Genomic DNA, 21304 nt, shown 5'->3' on the forward strand with positions numbered 1-21304 from the left:
GAGAATTTTCCAGAGAAAATATCTTCTCATCCTGATCGATCACCAACATCAAAGTGGCAGAAGTCGTCAGTTGTGAGATTCAGCTAGTGCAGCGCTAAGTTCTTTGCACAATGGTGAGAAATGCAAAGGCGCTGCCGGATGACATCGAATGTTCCAAACGCGTGCACTTCAGAAGCGGCATTTGTCAGCCCCGGGACAATATTGGGGTCTCTTGCACGTTTTCTGCAGGTAAAATGCCTTTACTCTTCACTGAGTAATCAAAATCGTTTTATACATTAGATGAAATCATTTCGTGTATCCGCACCTCACATCACACACAGCACAAAATCTTGCCAAAGCGTTGCAGTAATTACGTAACTTTGCAAGGTTTGAAATATTTTTTGAACATTGCAGCATTGAATTTTGGAAAGTTTCAAGTATTGGACAAAGCAAATATATTGCAGCAACGTAAACTTGCAATGTTTGAAATATTCCAGAAGCATTGTGCCTTGTTTCTAAGCGTAATATATTGCAGCCACGTGTAAAAGTTCTGACGCAATCAGAGAACTGAAATATTGCTACAATATTTCTACAACTTCGCAGCTGCAACTATAATGTCGAAATATCGTCGAAATGTTTCTGCGATGTTGGCTGCATTTTGAAACTTGATTCTTTGGAAATCTTTATTTCAGAGAACGGACTGACAGATGCAGAGCAATTAACGGGACTAAGACGAAGATATCCAGGACCCAAAGACAACCTTGGAATAGCCTGTCTGCCGAGTGTTGAAGCCATGAGGCTTCGGGATATTCCGGAAGTATCGGAGTTCGACTCATCTGAGGAAACTTATGCTAAATTCAACGTGAGACGGTTGTTTTTATAAGGATAACGATTTTTCATCGCTCTTTCGTGGTATCTTTATCGCAAGCTTCAATTTAACTTCTGATTTACCTGTGACATTTTTTCGCACAGGACGTTACGCTTTCACCACAGAAACAAAAAGCACATCCCACGAGTACGAAGATAACCAGAAGAGGCAGGAGCGTCGCTCCTGAGGAAAATTTAGAAAATTCCTGTCGACACATAAGCAGTAACTATTTTATTTATAAAAGAAGAGTTGTGTGGTCTTAGTCTGCAACTAAGTATTTTCTGTCCAATTAACAATGCGTAATGATTCACACAAATGATTGAAGCTTGGTTTTGGTGAAATTGAGATTAATCACACGTATAATCGACACACAGAAGACGTGGCAATTGCACAAGTCCGATTACGAGCTGGTGAAGACGGCTGCCAGGTGACACGACACAAGGTGTGTGTATGTTTTTGCGAACTGGGCGCAAACGACTCGCATTTAAAAGAGTTCTTCTTCACATGCAGATTTATAGTTTTAGAAAATTTTACTGCGTTTACATACGTAGCACAATTGCAGTAGCTATTGGTACTTATTTCTAACTGACTGTCGTTACTTTGTTACCAAATAGATTCGAAGTCGTTCGAACACAGGTGGCAGGTCAAAGATTGAAGGAGTCAAGTCAACGATGACCAAAGGCAATGTAGACTTTTTTAGTAATTATCGCAGTCCAGAAAGTATTTTTATGATATCTATCTGATGAGGCTTGGTGGCGATTTTTTTTATCGGACACCCAGAAATCGTCATTGATTCGTAATTGTTTACAGGGGAATCTGAGAAACGTGTCGTACCGAGTGGAAAAATGCGGTTTAAATCGACGGTACGAAAGTTTTCATTTTTATACCGATTCTCCGGTAACTAATTATCAGTTACTTGAAAACATTGAATGCTTTTTGCTCTGTTACTGCTTAATTACCGTTAAAACTTATACTCACAATATTTTTCAGTTGCCAGACATCGGAATTAGCAACATTCGAAGACCAAAACACAACCCAACACAACCTCGAAAGCCAATCGTTCCTAAGGATAACATCGGATTCTCCTGTTGCCATTTGTGTGAGAACATAAACTTAACTACAGAGGAATAGATCTTAGAACTACACAGCGTACTTTCACGCAGAAACATTGCAACAACGTAATTTTGCATGTTCGCAACATTACGAATAAATTGCGCGAAATCACAGAAGCATTGCAGTAACGCTACTTGGCAAACATTAAAAAATTACAGGTGCAATATCCCTGAAACATTGCGGTAACGTAATTTTACAATTTTAAAAATCTTTCAGATACATTACGAAGTATTTCAGGAAAATTGCAGCAACGTGTCCAAAATGTTGCACGTACCCAGCACGAAACATTTTGCTTTTTGCTCTTCTGCATATGCAAAAAGAAACATTGTTGCAATGATTCTTGGAGCTGTCATTGGAAAATATTAATATTCTAGAAATATTTCCACAATATTGCATGCAGTGAAACGTAGATTCCGTTTCAGCAACATCTCTGAGTCGATCAAGCGTTCCAAAAACGTTAGCAACGCAGAATTTAAAGGTACATTACGTTACATTAACCATTTAGTGTTATTAATTAGCATTAATTCGTGGAAAGTAATCCTCAAAACTTTGTTCTGATCATATTACTTTATAATATAATCCTCTGAAATCTTTTGTACAGTTTGAAACGGTAAAGAAGATCGACTCGTTGCCAAAGTCGCCATCGCATTTATCCGGAAGGCCAGCTGCAACTCTTCGAACTGTCAGTAAACTTACAGTACTTCTGTTATACTTGCATTTCTTGCTGTCTTACTATCTGTCGGTAGTTAGAAGCGAACGGTTCAGAGAACTGTTTGACTGCCAATATCAATGAGGCGAATACGACTCCATACGACTATATAAATAGTATATTGCAAACCCGGATTAGCGATAATATGGTAGCAGGTTTATCTAACCGAGCTGGTCTGTAATTATTATTATTATTATTATTATTTATTTCGATACAATTCACGCTGAATTGCGAAGATATAATCGAACGTTTAGTCGGCTATTTTGAACCAGTCAATTTTTAAGTTTGATCCCTTACGTATAACCAGAATTGAATTTATTGTCATTTACGAACCAACAATAATTGTTTGAGTTTCGTAAAAATTCGCGCTTTTGTTTTGCAGAATCGACGCAAGACAAGATAAGTCATGCCAAACTAAATGGGATTAATCAGATATTACATCAAAATTGACGAAATTAAAATATGTCAGCTCAAAATTTTACCGGATCGCTCAACATTCAAGAACTGTAAGCTTATCTGGAACAATAAAGCAGATAACAGATTTTTTCAATCAATAACTGACCCTTTAGGATGTGTTTATATTTTGCTGAGGAGCGTGGAACTCTGATAATGCTATATACTATTAAATACATGGTATATTTACACATAACACTTGAGAAAACCCCATGATATGCTCTGATCACGGCTTTTGATTTTCAACTAACAATAAGTATTAAAAAATTAAAATATATGCTGATATCACCTATTTCATACACCATGTCTGGGTAATTTTGATTAGGAAAACGAGCGAGAAGAGTCTCAAGTCGATTAAAATACGCATTTGAGAGACACATTCGATAAGCGAGAGAATTTTCTCTTTTCTTTCTAGCCATATGTAGGCCCTGCTATGTTATAGACGTTTTTGTAGGATTCTGAGTGTACGATTAGCGGAAGAGAGCTCTCACAAGTTTATTATGAGGCGAAAAGTTTTCGGGCTCTGAAAATTGCAAAAAGGTGGGTAAGTTTTTTTTTTTTTTTTGTTATTTATATTGAAAAATTTTTGTGAATGTTTACAAATATTCAAATCTTTAATAATAATCTTGAACAATTACAGTTCCAAGTTACTGCGTCAAACTTTACGAAAGTTAGAACCAAAAAATTGGGAAATTTCGTCGTTCTTCCACAGCTGTCGACCGTACGGTGATATAGACGTTTTATTCAAGTTCCCAAAGGTCCAATTAGTGTTAGACGTCTCATGCAAATCGATTTGAAGACGATAATTTATTGGGCTATAAAAATAGGAAAAACGAATGGTCAGAACTAATTTGGATTTCTAACCCGATTTCGACGAATTATGAAAAAAAACGATAGAATGAATTTATGTAGGTGGTAGGTTGACATATTTTTGTGGAAATGATAAATGCTCCCAAGTCACTTCAGTCGATTGCTGCAAAGTTATAACCAACATACGGAGAAATTTTGTTACTTGTCTCGCAAATTTGGTGTTTATTTGTCATCATTTCTTATCAGAGGGGTAAAGAAAGGTTTGAGATAACCGTAAGCTCCGAAGCAGAATTGGTACGCATAGGATTTTTCACCATTTAAACTCCGTCACTTAGTGACAGTCAGGTCAAGATTCAATACTACGTAAGGTGCCCTTGAGGATTGACTTACACGGTGGAACTACAGGTAATCCATAGTACAACTAAGTGTAAATATCGAAATCTTCTCTTACGGTCTTCGAGTTATGAATTATGCAACTGCTATTATCCACGAAAATTGCATCAACATAAGAGATAAATAATCCAAGGATTCCAATAATACTCCCAGTTACATCCATACTCCAGCTCGACTTTCAACTGATCACAGTATTACATTATACACACGTGTACGTAATTTATGATAATCAGCCTAGCTTAGAAGTATTACATAATTATACATGTGGCATTCCACCCCAAACCGACCTACGTTTTATCCTCACCGTCGGCGATTTTTTTAAATTTTAGGACGATGTAGAATATGCAAAAAGAACATCTTTCACCGAGTTTGAGGTTGATTGGTCTACAGAATTCATTTTACTGCTCCCAAAAACATGAGAACTCAATTATCGAATACGATAGCTCCAATCGATTAGCTTCAAATTTTTGTCATAATTTTTTTTTTTTTTCTTTAAAGAAAAACTTGAGACCATGATGGAAGTGGGCAAGCTTTCGGTTTAGAAGCTACAGGCAAAACAAATGATTAAACAGTGAGCAAAATTATGTAGTAATTTAAAAAATAGCAGCTTATATTTTATTCGATTTCCATTTTGGTCTAAAATTTTAGAACAAAAGATTAACTTGTAATTTTTGAAATTTATACTTAATTCGATTTTTGTCACTTTTTAATCAGTTGTTTTGCCTGTAGCTTCTGAACCAAAAGTTTGCCCACTTCCAGCCTGGTCTCAAAATTTTCGTTTTTTATTAAAAAATTTACGAGAAAAATTTGAAGTTTATAGATTGGGGCTATCGATTCGATAATTGGGTTTTCATGTTTTTGGTAGCGGTAAAATGATTTCTGTGGACCAATCAATCTACACCATACTTAAAAATAAAACAAATCGCCAGTAACGATTTGTCAGGCGCAGGTCGGTTTTTAGTGGAATGCCTCATATAAATATAATATGTGTTTAAGAAACACCAGAAAGGTCAAAAAGCTATATGCAATGTGTAGCGGTGAGAAGCAAACTACTCGAAGCTTTCAGAATCGCAATGATGCATGTCTTTTCAAAGTTTAAACAGTCACAGACATCGTCCGATACACGATCGAAATGGTCGTTGTTATTTTTTATTATGAGGAGACTTACGAGTTACGACATTTCAAAATGTCACAGGGCACTGTACAACGCAATTGCAAGCGCAGTAAATTCCGTTTGAAAATAAAAAATTACCATAAACCAACATTCCAAACTTATTATTTTTTCAATCAACGACTCAGGGTCAACGTGAAAAAAGTTACCTTCGACGGCAAGGATCGCATTTTTGGATCCAGGGATCTTGGCCTTGTTAAACTCTCGCCTTAGCCTGACTGCCGGAGAATGCGTACCAAAGTCGTAATCGTCTATTCCGGACATGGCCACGATGCAACGACGATTATCTATGGATATAAAAAAAAGCCTCATCAGTGTCAGGACAAAATAGTTTACCATATGAATCGGACGATCTAGCATTGGGCGGAAAAACGATTTGCAGCACCTACTTTCTAAAAGCTTAAATCTACTTTCTCCTCCATATTCCTGTTACCGTTAAAATCGTGATGCCCTGGACCAACTTGTGAACTTTACTCAATTCCATTAAAATCGTTAACACTCTCATACTGTGTAAATTTCGCACTTAGCGACTAACTTACAACTTAAACCGTTTCAGTTCGGCAAACATTGAATGATTCATGAAATCGAAGCACTTCACCCAACATTATAGGTATCATACTGACTGGAATGAACGAGAGTTTTAGTTTATTAACCCTTATGCTGCACCGATGTCCAAGGAAAATTATTTATCTTTAGAAAAATCATATTTTGAATATGAAACGAAATTCATACTGCAACAAAATATCGGAAAACGGATGATTCTACTGAAAAAATCATGACTCGTCGAATTTTCAATATTTTTAGCTGAAAATTTACTGAGTAACTCTCAAGTCACAGATATTTAAGAAAAGAATATGGAGGTACTGCGCGATAAAAAATAAGTATTTATTTGAGTGAGTGAAGTTGCATTTTTGGAAAGAGAATGAATTAATGTTTTTTGCGATATTACATTATTTTTCTTCGATCAAGTCAGAGTGTTTTCGATATTTTTCACGTGGAATTTACGGTACACATGCCGTGGGGTCATTTTGACCCCGGTGTGGAGCGTGAGGGTTATACGCAGCTGAAGGAATTCACCGTTGTTGTTTTTATGGTGTCCGCCAAACTCGCACCCCATGTTTTCCGTATAAAACTAATAATCCAACGAACTGACCCCGTTTGTCAAATCATTAGGACTTCGAATTTCAGTATATTTTATTAAAAATTAAAGTTACATTATGAATTAGTCCACAAGTAAGCATCTATAAATTCGCTGATCGTCGCGATCATGGAATTCCGATAGTTGTGTTGAATCTATCGTTCCTAGAAAATCATCGTGAAATATTTACGAATGAGATGCTCTTGAACCTCACGAAAAAAATGATGAAACTTGAGATCTAATTCGTCCCATTAATCGCTTGGCCAAACGCGTGGGCTGTGTTTAGTCAAAACGTGCATCTTTCTAACCAGGAGCCATTCAAACGTGACTGATCGTCGTAAAGCAAACCGATTGCGTGATAAAGTGCACCGTTGTCAAGGCCATGGTGCAGTTCAATAACTCTATTGCTTTAATCGTCGATTATATAACGCCTATTCTATGTGTAGATGTATCGGTGATTTTCGAATACCGAATACTATCTAGTAACATGGATCAGAAATACTTACGATCAACGTTCAGTCCACGAAATTGACTCGTCTTTGGTTGAAATTTGAAATTTGTACGCAAACTGAGTGCAAATGAGATTGTTCAAATTATACGTGCCCGTAAAAAAGATTATCGGAACACGGTATCGAGTGGCATTCAGCTGTTGAAAATCTCGCGAACGTGGATCGAGACAGATATTGCGAAGTCTGAAATTTTACGACCAACTCTTATGAGAAATAGATCAATGATGAGCTTTAAATATACGCGATTTTTATGGAATGATCTACGATATATGGTACCTCAAAGTTTTTTGGTTCACTGATTTCAAATATCCACTTCAGAATACCAATATTTAAAATGGCGGTATAAGTATAGTTGTTAAAAATTGCAAGTTCGATCAGATTTCACAAATTTTAATCGAAATTATCGATCAGTGACCAAAAAATCCTCGGGATAGATATCATTTTTCGTATAGTTCGACTAAATTTCTAGATTTTTCGTTTTCATAATCGTCGTCTAGTGGATTCGCCCTTTTGAATTCTGCAAATCTACCATTAAACTCTCTATCAGAGATTTCAAAAACCTGTGACAAATGCAACAAACGTGACAGCTGTCAACTATTGCTCATTGACTAAAGGATCAATGAAACTAGCCTACGAACTGCCTGCTTGGATGTATTTCGACCTCAGAAAACGTTAGTGAATAAAATGTTCTTCTGGATTTTTTCATTTAAAGCAAAAAACTGTTGAACCGTTCACATCCAATAATTGAATAGATGATAATTTAAAAAGACCCGTATCAATTCAGACCAAAATCATAAAGATCCGTTGAAACAATGTCGAGATATCGCATCAGTTAAATTTTTCATCAATTTCCTGAATAACTATTATACCATTGGACCTTTAACTCGATCGAAAATCTGACCAGTTCTAACTTAAAAAAACTATGTCACTCAGAGACAAAAACCATCAAAATCCTTCGAACGATTCTCGAGATATCATCATATGAGATCATCTTAAAATGTTTCCATTCGCAATAGCTTGAGTAATAGTTCACCCATCAGTCCAAATTGTTATCAGTTGTGAGTTAAGATCAGCCGCATCGACAGAGACCAATGTGTTGAAAATCCATTGATTCGTCCTCGAGACACTATCATTTGAATTTTTTTTTTTTTTTGTCGATTTTGTTACAGGAATAACTTTGAACATCACCGAACCGATCAGATCCACACTCTACTCAAAATCAGTTTTAGGTCGACGAGAGTCGCGTCGACTGAAACCAAAATCATTTCTCAGATGTATCGTCTGACAGGAAACCGATGACAGAAAAACTCTGACGTCTACATAAAAACCGTCGAAACTGATTCTCCATACCCCAAAACTTGGAGATCTAGTGAAAACTCGACTTTCCGTGTTCGGGATTGTTGCAATAACCATTTGCCTTGTTCTCGTTTTTCTTTTTACTGAAAACAGAGAGGCGGGAAGTCGAAATGACCAGAATCGATTTTCAAATGTTGCGCATGTCTTTATTGTTGTTTACATCGCGAAAAATTAGGCTGGGATGTGATCGCCTACGGGGTGGAATCCGTCCTTGTCAGCGGTGTACCTGACGGTGTACTGCACGTTGGTCGCCGGGTCGACGTAAGAAAAGCTACCAGCGACGTTGTAGTGCTGGTCGTCGGTGCCGGGGTTCACAAGCTGGGCGGACTCCTGTTTGGTTGCGCCGTTCGACAGTTGGTAGCCGTATTTGTAGTCTGAGAACCCGGTGTTGTCCGCGAGTTCTTCGGCCACCACCTGGACATTGGGTCCGTCGATTGCAGCGCTCGTAGCAACGGCCACAAGGGCGGCGAAAGCGATGATCTGAAAGGCGAAACGAAACCGATTATTGCCAATTGTTGCCACAACGTTGGAGTTTCATGGATCCAGAGTGAAAAATGATTTTCCGGCAATATCGAACATGGATTTAAAATAATTCGGACACGTCTTTTTTACAATTTTGATCACTGCTACAGCGAACTTTTTATGATCGCTTTTACGTTATTCGAACAATTTCAGAGAGAATGTTTTTAGAACTCCGATCGAGAAATTAATGCTTGTGTCTTCGTACAAAAATAAATGCTTTGATAATCGGTTGATTAGCATTTGTATAATCTGTGAGAATTTTATTAAAAAGTAGTTCTAAATGTTTTTCACACAAGGAATAATTGTTTGTCAAATCAGACTTCATAGCTCGTTTTATCACTTTGATTAGCTTCTTGTATCTCCAAATGAATTACTTTAATGAACAAATCTGCGGTACCGATTAAATCTTTTTACTGGTCTTTACTTTTGCGTTATTGAATCAACTTGAACAGTTGTTAATAAGTAAAAATTTTATGGTCAATATGATTTTGCAGATATTTGTAGATTTTGTAGAAATATGATCGGTTTGAAGTCTGTTGGAATTAGCTTGAACCAATTGACGAAGAGCTCGATTTTGGTTATATTTATGTATGTGAATAACGATTACTGAACGCACCATCTTCATGTTGTCGGTAGTATTTGGGACTGTGTCTTGTGATCTGCGATCAGACTGTGAAGACAAATCCTCCTTACCGATTATTTATACTCCTAGCGGACCCAAAATCTTGTCCCCACTTTTTGACGATCGGTAGCAACCTCCGGGCTTTGCCTGCTCGTGGTGCAATAAAATTTCGAAACATACATTTACACTTCCTATAAAGAAGACTTCTGGGCTTCCTGATACCCGCCGATTACCGTTACGCTGCAATAATATTCGGGGACATAGAAATTTGCACCATTGATCGTTCAGCTATTAAATTATTTCGTCGTCTCGATCGATTGGTAATTTATCACTTCATAGCAATGGAAGAATACCAAATCAAACAATCGTAAATAATTTGTTACAGACATTTCTCATGATTGTGATTTAGTAGGAGTTGAAAAATTCTATCCGAAGATTTTATTTTTCTGCTCAAAGTTCATGCTGATCACTTGACAAGATTTGAAATTATCAACGAAGGTTAACCCTTTGATATTTCATTCAATTACAGGCGTGTGTTCACTAATTACAAAATGCGTTGAGAGTATTGGTGAATTCACTGAACCACTCGACATCACCGCGACATCGAACGATCTCTCTTGGTAACATAATCATTAAACGAATATACGCTAACACAGAAGAAAGTCCAGTTATATAAACGTACACGTAGATTATGATAATTATTGATGAAATGTTTGCATACCAGAGAAAATCTTCTTCTCGAGCTGCAGGCAATTTCATCCTACACGGTCACCGAGATAAAAGAGCTTCCTACAAGTCTGGCGATCGGTTCATGCATAAGGAATTATTCGAGTCTGTATATTCTAGGAACGTGTTTAGCAGTTCTCCGTTTCAAACCAATGATACTGTCGTGCTAATTTTCATGTTAAAAGGATAGCTCTTGACAGTATCCATTAAAATTTTATTAGACTCTTAGCCCGCGATACTGTAGAAAAATTACTGTCATATTACTTTATTCATCAATTCCAGCTGTCGCTTTATAGAAATATTGCAATTTTATGCACGGACTCTAAACAATGCCCATACATATAGTGCGGTAATATTCCAATTTCCTATTGAAGGTCGAAATATTATAAACATGTGTAATAATTGTATTGAAAATTTCCCGCCACACTGAGAAAAATTTCATTTGTTATAGTAACTAGAAAAATTCAGTAAAACAGGTATAGTGAAAAAAAAACTGTTCGGATATTGTTGGGATTACGAAAAACGAGGTACGCGTAACCATTTTGCGCTATCGTCGATTCTTTTTTGGTTATTGCAACGCAAAATCAGTTTTCGAGGTTTACTCTACTTTTTTAGTTAAATAAGGCTTTAACGTCAGTTTATCGTTGCACAAGCATTAAATTTTCGCAACAGTTACAAGAAAATATAGTAACAGTGATCGTAATGAGAAAGAATAGTAACGGATACTAGATTTTCCGGTAACAGCTACGAAACTAATTTTCATTTTGTACCTAGAACTGTATTTTTCGATTGTGGTAAAAAATGATAATAGTTAAGGACTGAGCGGTAACCGGAACTAAAAATTTATCTCAGTGCATTACAGAAATATTGCGAAATTTATCCAGAATATTTCAAACTTTGTAAAGTTACGTAATTTCAGTAATATTTCAATCATCGATGACAGTTGTACTTTTTAACCCCGGTATACTTCCATTAAATTAAAAGTCAACGATCTGTTACGTTCGGGTTTATTTTAGACGCAGAGAGCAGGGTCATCACAAATTAAAAAAAAAAGATTATAACTTTTTTTTCTAACGACGTTCCTTCCCAAATGCCAACTGATGCGGGTATGTAAATAACATTACACGATCCCTACAACGGAATCGATTATACCTATCTGGAAGAAAGATTCAATTTAAAACTCGTCACGTGGTGAATTTCGACTGGTCTGCATGGTCGGCATCGTTTTCATTTACCTTTCAGGATGCTGAGTTCCTAAATGCTTGGAATATTTCTCGAATCGAAACTTCGTTCATATCTTCGTAATCTGAAATTCAATTAACACGTTTAGGTGGAATAAAAAAAAAAAAATAAATAAAGCTGCATTTTTCCAACCACTTATCAATTGGTTTCTGTCCACTTACTCAAGCGGTTGTGTTCCTAAGATACGTGGACTTTACTTTTCCCCAGAGTAGCTGCTGAGGTCACCTGTAAATGTGACTCGGCAACCTTTCAGCAGGCAACTAAATCTATTGCGAAACTGAACGCGGCAATAGATGACACCAACTCTGCCGGCAGATGTAGAAAGAAAAAAATCCACTCGCTCGAGAAGGTGAGGAAAATTTATGAGCCTGTGACGCAGTAATGCTAGTCAATCGCACTGCCTGAATTAATTCACATTTTTTTAACAATTTTCCATGAATTCCGAACGAAATAATTGAGAGTTGAGTAATTTTCTCGTATGGTTCTTCATACTTGTAATATATTATCGAAATGTAGGACAGTAATAAGTATTAAACTTTACAAATAGAAATTGAATAATTAGGCAAGATTTATTTCAACTTTGGCCTGCAGTAACGAAATTCATTCCAATCGAGCAGATATGCATTGTAAATCTACCTTCATGACTATAATTGCGAAATTGAATAGATATGACTGGCAGAAAATTTTTATTATATTGCAAATTGGCTGTCGATCTGTTACGTAGATCTGAAAAGATCCCAAAAGGCTTTTACTTTGCGAGGTAAAATTTGACACAAAATGTGGTAATTTTTGCCCAAGCGAAGTAGACTCATACGGCAAAATAATCACCGCTGTATCTCGATATTAAATTGATGTGACATAAATGACAGCGTTGTAACACATATATTTTCATACATATTATATAAAATAACGAGCGATGATGATTGCATAATACAACGATTTTATTTTGCCGATTCTTTCCCAAAATCAGTTACGGAGAATAAATGAAACTTTATGATCAGTGTTGCTTACTCGAGAAATAAAATATTCCGTCTTCCATATAAATATTTTAATTTCCTGAGCTGATTCGTGGTTCGTGAAAAAAATGTGTGTTATTCAGAATTATATTAGAATGAGTACTGTAGATCGAAGCTGAGTTTCAGAATACTCAATACATTCGTTTTTTATTCTTTTTGTACGGTGTAGCTGTCAAAAAAGTGCCAGTGACAAATTGCGGATGTACTCAGACGCATTTGAGAGATAGAAATGCAGCAAAGTTAACCGGTTTCTGTCTTGATTATTATACCTTAATTAACGGAAATAATATGAATGGTAATTGAATGATCGATGTGCGGTATCAATCACACGTGTTTGCTGACTCCCGAAGCATGCAGAGAAATATAATGATACGTTGAATGTATGATAAATAAATTGCGGAATATTTTAAACAATATACAGAGTCGTTACCGCATGCTCTTGGAATTTCTGAATTGCTTGAAAGTCACACAACATTTTCGATGTCGATCTTGCGAAGGCTTTTTAATTGAAATAAGATATTTCAAAAAGAGAACAAATGCTCGTCTGCGAGCGAATGGGCAGAAATCAAGGTTTTAATTGATTCTGACATTTAATTTTAGACTGGCTTCGTGCAGGAGCGAAGAAATCCAGCTGACATAACGTCGAATATGACCTTGCCATTTGAAGATGTGCCTGAGGAATATCTCGTGCCTTGCAACGTAAGTCCAAAGGCCCATTTTGCTGGGCCTGACGTCCTTGCGCAAACGGTGCTGTTCGTCTCTCTTTCCACATCATGCAGACTATTCAATGGCTGAAGTAGGTGTGGAAGTATGCGTTAAGATGAGACGAATAAACTGTACTTGTAACATTGCAGAAAGATGAGCATTATTTTAAACATTTCAAAGACAAGCTGCTGTAACGTTACTGGAACATGTTCAAATTTGTAAAGTTACGTTGGTTCGATGTATCTGCGGTATGTTAAAACTTTGCAAAGTTACGTTACTGCATTGTATGTGAAATGTGGGAAAACTTGCAAAATTACGTCTCCGCAATATTTCCGCGATATCGCGTGCTGCGAAGGAAGTGTCCTTGAGGATCCTGATCTAATATTCCCGATATTCGCGCAGGTGTCGAGCGCATATTTTTACTTTTCATTAGCTCCAGCGACAACGTGACACACTTGCCGAATCCAAGGGCCTCAGAATTAGCCATTCTTTTAGCGTACAATTCGCTCATTCATTGGGTACATGTATCGAATTACCTGTGAAACCTTGTGCATTAAATTCACGGTATTTATGTTAACCTTTTTCAAGACTTTTAAAATTGACCAGGACATAAATTATCATCCTTTTAACTATGTATATTTTGGTCCATGCGTGGTACGGAAAGATCCAACTGCAGATTATACTTTCACAATTTGCTGAAAGACGTCGCGTCGCCTCCCGCAGTTTATACTGAGATTTATAGCCCATTCACGCAAGTCGAGTACAAATGACCGAGAAGAACTGCGATTAAATAATATAATAAAACCATCGGAAGTAAGGCTTGTTATAAATGCTCCTTAATATGAAATTGATAAACATAAATCGAGACACAAATATTTCCGATGTACATGCAATGTAACATTTTTTTAACATGAGCTAAGAATGCCCGCGAGCAATCAGAGACACGCGAGTTCTTCACAATGTATCAAACCTTTCTTCTCAAGAACCGGCGAAAGTTAAACACAGCTGTTACACGTTGACCAAATTGTTGGCTGCTCAAATGATCAAGACAAATATTTAAAATGGCATCTATTTGTATTTACATTTTTTTTTTTTTTTTGTGTTTACAAATTTACTGATTTATTTATATATGCATATCTACGTATAATTATAAAACGTAAAAAATACGTTAAAAAATGCTGCTGCAATTTAGATAACTAGACGAGTTAAATTCGGTTTTAACCAACTCCAGAAAATAATTTTTAACGCAGAATTATAACTCTGGCCTGATCGAAGATATTTTTTTAACACGTTAGTCTCAGTGGCCAGTGAATCGACGAAAGTAACTTTACGTATGTACGTTAATGCGGTTGCGTCGTTGCATCTAGCGAAGATACACACTGTCCTTGCAATGTCGCATTTTTCCAGTAGAAAACAGTAAGAAGGGGTAAGGCAAAGAGGACAATTTTCCAGCTATATAAAGGGACTCGCAAAGTGCACGACCAGTTCCACGTTTATTTCTTATCTCGGTCTCGAGTTTCACACACTGAGATTGGTTATAATTCATCACCGATATTCCGTAGAAGAAAATATCTCTGAGGGAAGAAAACCTGCTGCCTGACAGAGAGAAAACAGTATAATCATGAAGATAGCGGTGGGTGATATCGATTACGCGAGATGGGGTGGATATTTATAGTTAAACTTGATCCCCACTTCTGGGATAATAGGATCACAACGATCTCTCGAAATTTATATCACTATAAAAAAAGTGGAAGTGCGGATGAAAACGTTTTTCTGATACGTCAGATCACATCCGCGGTATTTTATCGTTTTTACATAGGAGAAGGAATATTATTCATGCTAACTTCGAGTGGTCATAAGTATTGACGATTGCTTAAAGTCCATTGTCTTCGGATACATAGAAGATTCAGAGGCTGGTTTATTATTAAATTTCCCGCGATGACAAAGACGGTCCGCCATTTTGTAAAAAAATTTACACAATAACCTAACTCGATTCCACCTACTGTAAACTTATGGTAAAATCCGTGTTCAAGAACATAATTGTTCAACCAATTTCTGACGTTTAGTAGAATACTCCACTTCCCTCAGTTGACAGAATGATTTGAATCTTCTAATTGATCTTGGATGTAACGAAAACGAGTTTTCATTCGGGATACGAGACGATTTCCTCCCCATCTGAAAATAAAAAAAGAAAATCTATTCTATATCTAGATAAATTTGGCAATATGGCGTCGTGAGTGGTAATCAGCTGATCGCTTCGAATCATCTTACTAAATCACGAAACACCAGAGTATAGAGTATTTCGTACACGCTATTAAACCTTCGTTTCATGACATTGAATCAATCGAAAGTAAAACAGGCTGAAAAATTGGTTCTGAAATTAAACATGTCGGTCGTGACAGTCATTCTGATACATTTATCACCGCCAGGTGACCGCTGATGAAATTAGGGGCCGAAATGTAGTTGTATTACCTGATTGTGCAGCACGGGGTAATTTCGATTTTCAGATTCTCTTCTTCGCGGCCATTTTAGGGACGGTAGTATCGGCACCGCAGGGCAGCCCGAACGAAGTAACCATCGTACAACAGGAAGAACATAACAACATCGGAGTCGGCGGTTACAAATACAGTTACGAGCTGAGCGATGGCCAGAAAAAGGAAGAGACCGCTGAATTGGTGAACGAGGGAACCGACGAGGAGAGTTTGGCGGTAAAGGGCAGTTTCACTTTCGTTGGTCCCGATGGGCAAACCTACGTGGTAACCTATACAGCTGACAAGGACGGCTTTCGGCCTGTTGTCCAGCATTTACCCAAGTAAATGATATGCAGTCTTGTCCGATTCGAATTGAATATGATCAGCGAAAGAGCATAAATTAACGATTTATAAATCTACCCAAACTTCTGCTCATATTATACTACGACAGCGTGTTCTTTATTTAATTGTAAGCTTATACGGTACATTCGGATAATGCTGTGCAAGTCATGTTACAGAGTATTGCGTACGAATAAATAGTGCATACTTTTTGTGAACCCCGAGTGCCTTAGTTTTTGGATGCCTTCCATTTACCCAAATATCAAGTTACAGAAACTTCTTTAGTGGACGTAACAAGGATATGATATTAAAATGCGAAGACAGAAATTTGTACATACGGTATTTTTTTCAAATATCTGCGTAAGCTCTTGGTTTTGAAGATGGGTTTCGAAATATATTCTGAAAATACAATCAACTACTGTTTTTTGGGTTGTCTTTTCATTAATTAGTTCCTCACTACGGTGAAATCTCGTTTTTTACGTTTTATAAGGTGTAACGCAATTATGACGTATTCTCAATTATCGGTTCGTTGTGGTAAAATACGGTAAGCTTCCACATTTGTATACTAATGCAAGGAGAAAAGTTTATCGTACAACAGAAATATGGTAGTTCGACTTGCGTAAGTTTTGTACGAGTAACATCGAAAGAATAGAAGAAAATTCAGCATCAATTATAATTCAAACACAAATATCATTTTACTGACTGTTATAAATATGGTAGGTTTCATAAAACTATGTATTAATTAAATGAATCTTTTTTATGTGGTTAAGAAGTACCCGCTAAACATGATAGATCCAGGTATCGTCACGTTGGAGCGGACATTCTGCCCATGTGTAACATTGCGTAAATAATGTTTTTGAAACATTTCTTGAACCTTTGTAAGAAACAATCTATCTGAAATATGTATGATCCATACTGGTAATGTCACATGTTGGCAACTGGAAAGTCAATTCTTAATATAACACGAAAGAACGTCGCCAACTGTTTCAGAAATGTTTCGTGTGCTACGTTTTGTTTTATTGAAATATACAATATTTCATTATAATAGAAATAGAATGAAAAGATACAATATATCATTGAAATATACAAATGTTGTTGAAACTTTTTATTTGCAAGCTTAACTCGTCGACAATTTCAAACATTTTTGCAGTATGGCGTGAGGAGAGCCGGGTTTATTTGTAGACTCCCCACTTATACCATTTTTGCTTTCACCCCGTCATATATAATATTCCTAATGGCTCCTAAATGTTTATAAATAAACATTCTTAGAATATATTTTATTGACAATATGCATAACGTTTCGTGAAAAGTATAGAAATACAATTTTTTCATTATTCTGATATAAACGCTGCGTGAACGTCAGGAAAACGTTACAAAAAAAAACCCTTTCATGTGGCATTACGCTAACGTACAATATGTTTTATTACCGTGATTTTACGGGTATACTACAAATGAAATGTTACAATCTAAATGTCGCTGAAACATAGTTTCCGTTACTCGGATGTTCTGAAACGTTACAAATGAAACGTAAATTAGGGGGTGCTTTTGCGGGTACCTGGATGTTGAACAGATTTTGCAGATACATTATAAAGAATTTTACAGCTCAATATTATGGAATGTTACAGGAACATCGCCTCGACGTAAATTTCTTCACGGCGCCATTATCAATTCCTTCCCATTCAGATCCATTCCTAACACATCATCTCTCACAGCCGAGAAGCTATCCGAAGTGAGATCGTTCAAAATTTTATCCACCGATTCTTCGGTCAATTCGTCGTACAGTTGTCGACCTGATAAATAAGAAAATTAATAGCATACTATATTGAAACAAAATCGAATGTGCATGCTCCTGACTAATCGTCGCAAGTAACGTTCGTCTTATCGTCATAACACATACTTGTGATTATCAAATGTCCAAAAAATTCGCATACAGATGGCGCAAAATCGAAGCGGTTTGTCACCCTAGTTCCAGGCTTTCGTCCCCAAATATAAACCCGAACATCCTCATAAACGTTATCGCCAATATTTTCCTTAGCTCTGGTTAAACAGACACTGTAAGGGATTTCGGACTTGTGGAGACGATCTATGATGAAGTACGTCCACGAAACTAAATCGCCGATCGCGTTGGGATCCGAAAACGAGGACAACTTCAAGCAAAATCCTTTGGCTGGAAATTCCTTCAGCATAAACACAGGACCTCGAAGATGGTTGAGTTTCTGAAATTATCGAACACCTGTTGTTTTTTCAGACCAAAATGGTACTCGTTATCAGATACCATTGAAGACTCACTATGGATTCAAGCGGCATGTCACGTTTCAAATAGTACAAATGCCAGTGTAAGTGGTTGACAGATGCGTGCGCACATGAACTGTTGAAGATTATTCTGAAGTACCTAAAAACGAAATTAAGATAGCTTCGGTTCATGAATTTAGCTCCAATGATTAACGTGAGTTTATATCCAATTTTAATTAACACTGTATCAAATAGTGGATATCAATAATAACACATGACGCAGCATGATATTTACGGCGAATTACTCAGGAGCATCAAATCAACAGCTTTTTCAATACTATGCCTGGTAGCTCTTTGCGGTAAGCATTTAAATCGCTCGACGATCAGTAAGCTGTGGTACTTTCCAGAAGGGCTGACGTTTACAGCCACGATGTCATTCCCATCTCCATTGCCAACGTCAAACAAGATCTCTTCATTTGGCAAATTCGTAAAGTTAAATTCTCTGGAATCGAAGGGTTGTAACATCGACGTGATCACTTGGAGCTTCCGTCGTTTTTTTCCTTTATCCGGATGCAGCTGCAGCGTATTTAAAGATGTATTTTGTCAAATTAAGCAAACGATCAGAAGTACGGAATGATGTTTGCACCTGAAAGTTATGCGTTCTTGTCAGAAAACTTACCTGGGCTAAGAAACCGTAATTGCCTGGCAAAGTTCTCTCTTTTGGAATGTTCAAATCGACCCAAAATATTCCGTTTTCTCTTGCATCTTGCCATTTCTCTGTGAGGAACGAATCAAATCTGGATTTTAATCCGTTAGCCGTCGTGACGACAAGGTTGAAGTCTTTGTCTTCGTACTGGAATGTCGGAACTTTAGTAATTCCGCTGATCTCCAACATATTCCACTGGTAACTTGATGAAAACGGTTGTTAATTCCTGTGTATACTGAAAATAATAAAGTCAGCTAGACCTTCTATTCTATGGAAACACTGTACCCCGATTTTTTTGGAAATTTAATATTTTCAAAAAATAATGTTCAAAGTATAACAGATATTACAGTGACAAATGTGCACGTAGAGCTTAAGAAACTGGAACAATCAGCAAATATTGCGAATATTTAAACGTCTCCGTACCTTGCGTCCAAAGTACGCTTACAGTACTGTTCGCACTAGTTTCTGATGCTGTTTTGAACAAAATGTTGATCATATTGACACTGGTGGAAAAAGCAAAGTGTATAAGATACTGGAAGAATATACAGTAATTTTTCAGCATCTCAGCATCCATACGTGGCTACAATATATCAAATGCAAAATATGGAAGGAGAAATCGAGACTACAAATAGAAAAAAGAGATTTATTAAGACAGCTAATATTTATAAGCTTGCAAGTATCAATTATTGCAAAATCAGTTCATTTATTTTTTCTTCAATTCAACAAAGTAGTCGATGAAAATGATTTATCGTCTGAAAATGTACGTTTTACATTTGTGGTCAGGGTAATACATTTTTATAACTCATTATCTCATGGTTGGATATCACATTTGTACAGAAATTATTGACAAGTTTATGACATTGGTATATGCAGGGTTATATTTCTCTCTCATTTTTTTATCGGCAAATTTTGAGCTGCTTTATAATGAGTCCACATGTTAATCCGATACTCGTTTATGCCAGCAATTAAAAGAGTATCATGCCTTTGTGCATAACAAGTTGATCGATCCGTGTTTACTTGCGCAAATACTTTATCATCAGTCTTTCGTTCGAACTGTGGATGATATTCAAACGAATAAATTCAATATAAAGAAAATGAACGACACCCGGTATATTTCCATTTAATACCCGGTAAAACCAAAATCCGAATGCAATTTCAGAGTTACAACAAAATAATTCGCAAACAGTCATGTGGTAATTGACGAACCGAAACACTTATCATCAGTCGGTTTGTTAGCGCTGCAGCTGTAAGTCATTGCTGAGCTGCACAGATGACAGATATATTTTAGTTCATTAGCACCTCTTCAGATGTCATTAAAATACAGTCTGCAAGTGAAGCTCTCTGAAAGGAGGCTCGAAAAGTCATTAATACGTTATGACAACATAAAAATCGGATAAATCAACCACAATAAAGACGATAAGAAAATTAAATTTGAACAGTAATAATACCCAAAAGTTGTCAATAAATTGTTCAAACAAAACATTGTTCAACAAATTTGTTGGTAATGTTTTTTGTTTGTCATATAAAATGAAATCGTTGTTTTTTCTCAATATACATGGATTTTTAAAGAATTTTCTCGTTATTTTAAACTTTCCATTTTCGTGTGCGATTTTCAGAGCTGCAAAACTTTTCGTCTCAGCATCGTTTTGCAGAACTCTTTTTCCACTAATTGGACCCTCGGTAATTTCAAAAAGACATCAAGAAGAGTGTAGAACCAACAGCAGAGGAATTACGAAGGAAATATTAAGTTTTTCGAGTGTCATTCTTCATACTTTGCCCGCAACGTATTTCACAGGGCTTCTCTATAAGCTCTATAACTAGCTGCTAGAGATATAAGAAAATAATCAATCATTCATTCTGATTATTCTAGACTTTTAATACCTGTAATTGATTGAATTGAATCAAGTATCTATATCTTTTTTATTTTTGTTTATTTTACAGAAAAAAGGCCCTGGACACACTGCAATATTTTCAGTATGTTTTGTGGTGTAAAAAGGCATCTTAACGATGCACGAGTGCGCGATTCTGGAATAATAGGAATAAATTGGATCATTGTCTTATGTCGAAAAACTGCTACTACTTTATTCGATTTCCTTCTCGCTTCTTAATTTCCTCCATATATTCATACTTCCAATTAACAATCATAGATTACTCAATTCTTAGGATAAAAACGCAACTGAGAACCACTGAATTAACACGTAGTTCAATTCAGACTTGCCAGCCC

General features: G+C 36.5%; 4 protein-coding genes and 1 long non-coding RNA gene across 7 annotated transcripts; 2 read left to right on the plus strand and 3 right to left on the minus strand.

Moving 5' to 3' along the window:
* Positions 1-98: 98 nt before the first annotated feature.
* Positions 99-13422, plus strand: LOC124292768. Its single transcript, XM_046730606.1, has 10 exons — positions 99-228; positions 672-841; positions 952-1069; positions 1222-1289; positions 1462-1546; positions 1658-1710; positions 1838-1946; positions 2383-2438; positions 2562-2642; positions 13228-13422. The coding sequence occupies exons 1-10, from the start codon at positions 111-113 to the stop codon at positions 13420-13422; spliced, it is 1053 nt and encodes a 350-aa protein (XP_046586562.1). The 5' UTR covers positions 99-110.
* Positions 8624-9789, minus strand: LOC107221349 (flexible cuticle protein 12). The gene is made up of 2 exons (XM_015660294.2): positions 9638-9789; positions 8624-8979 (listed from the first exon to the last, which is right to left on the minus strand). The coding sequence occupies exons 1-2, from the start codon at positions 9644-9646 to the stop codon at positions 8671-8673; spliced, it is 318 nt and encodes a 105-aa protein (XP_015515780.1). The 5' UTR covers positions 9647-9789; the 3' UTR covers positions 8624-8670.
* LOC124292730 lies at positions 11365-11943 on the minus strand. Its single transcript, XR_006902638.1, has 3 exons — positions 11773-11943; positions 11605-11675; positions 11365-11525 (listed from the first exon to the last, which is right to left on the minus strand). It is a non-coding gene; the product is annotated as an uncharacterized LOC124292730 (long non-coding RNA).
* Positions 13423-14806: 1384 nt separating the features above from the next.
* On the plus strand, positions 14807-16360 carry LOC107221348 (flexible cuticle protein 12). The gene is made up of 2 exons (XM_015660293.2): positions 14807-14965; positions 15840-16360. Exons 1-2 carry the CDS (start codon positions 14954-14956, stop codon positions 16146-16148), a joined length of 321 nt encoding a protein of 106 aa, XP_015515779.2. The 5' UTR covers positions 14807-14953; the 3' UTR covers positions 16149-16360.
* A 217-nt stretch (positions 16361-16577) lies between these two features.
* Positions 16578-19614, minus strand: LOC107221335 (GDP-D-glucose phosphorylase 1). Of its 3 annotated transcripts, none has more exons than XM_046731249.1 (6): positions 19504-19614; positions 19054-19315; positions 18718-18950; positions 18432-18534; positions 18040-18358; positions 16578-17932 (listed from the first exon to the last, which is right to left on the minus strand). In XM_046731249.1, exons 2-6 carry the CDS (start codon positions 19267-19269, stop codon positions 17793-17795), a joined length of 1011 nt encoding a protein of 336 aa, XP_046587205.1. In that variant the 5' UTR covers positions 19270-19315; positions 19504-19614; the 3' UTR covers positions 16578-17792. The 3 variants fall into 3 exon arrangements, with proteins under 3 accessions (XP_046587205.1, XP_015515766.2, XP_046587204.1); XM_015660280.2 differs by having other exon boundaries at positions 18670-18950; XM_046731248.1 differs by having other exon boundaries at positions 18670-18950; positions 19428-19549.
* Positions 19615-21304: the final 1690 nt, after the last annotated feature.

Source organism: Neodiprion lecontei, chromosome 2 (genome assembly GCF_021901455.1).
Source record: "Neodiprion lecontei isolate iyNeoLeco1 chromosome 2, iyNeoLeco1.1, whole genome shotgun sequence".
Classification (NCBI taxonomy): Eukaryota; Metazoa; Arthropoda; class Insecta; order Hymenoptera; family Diprionidae; genus Neodiprion; species Neodiprion lecontei.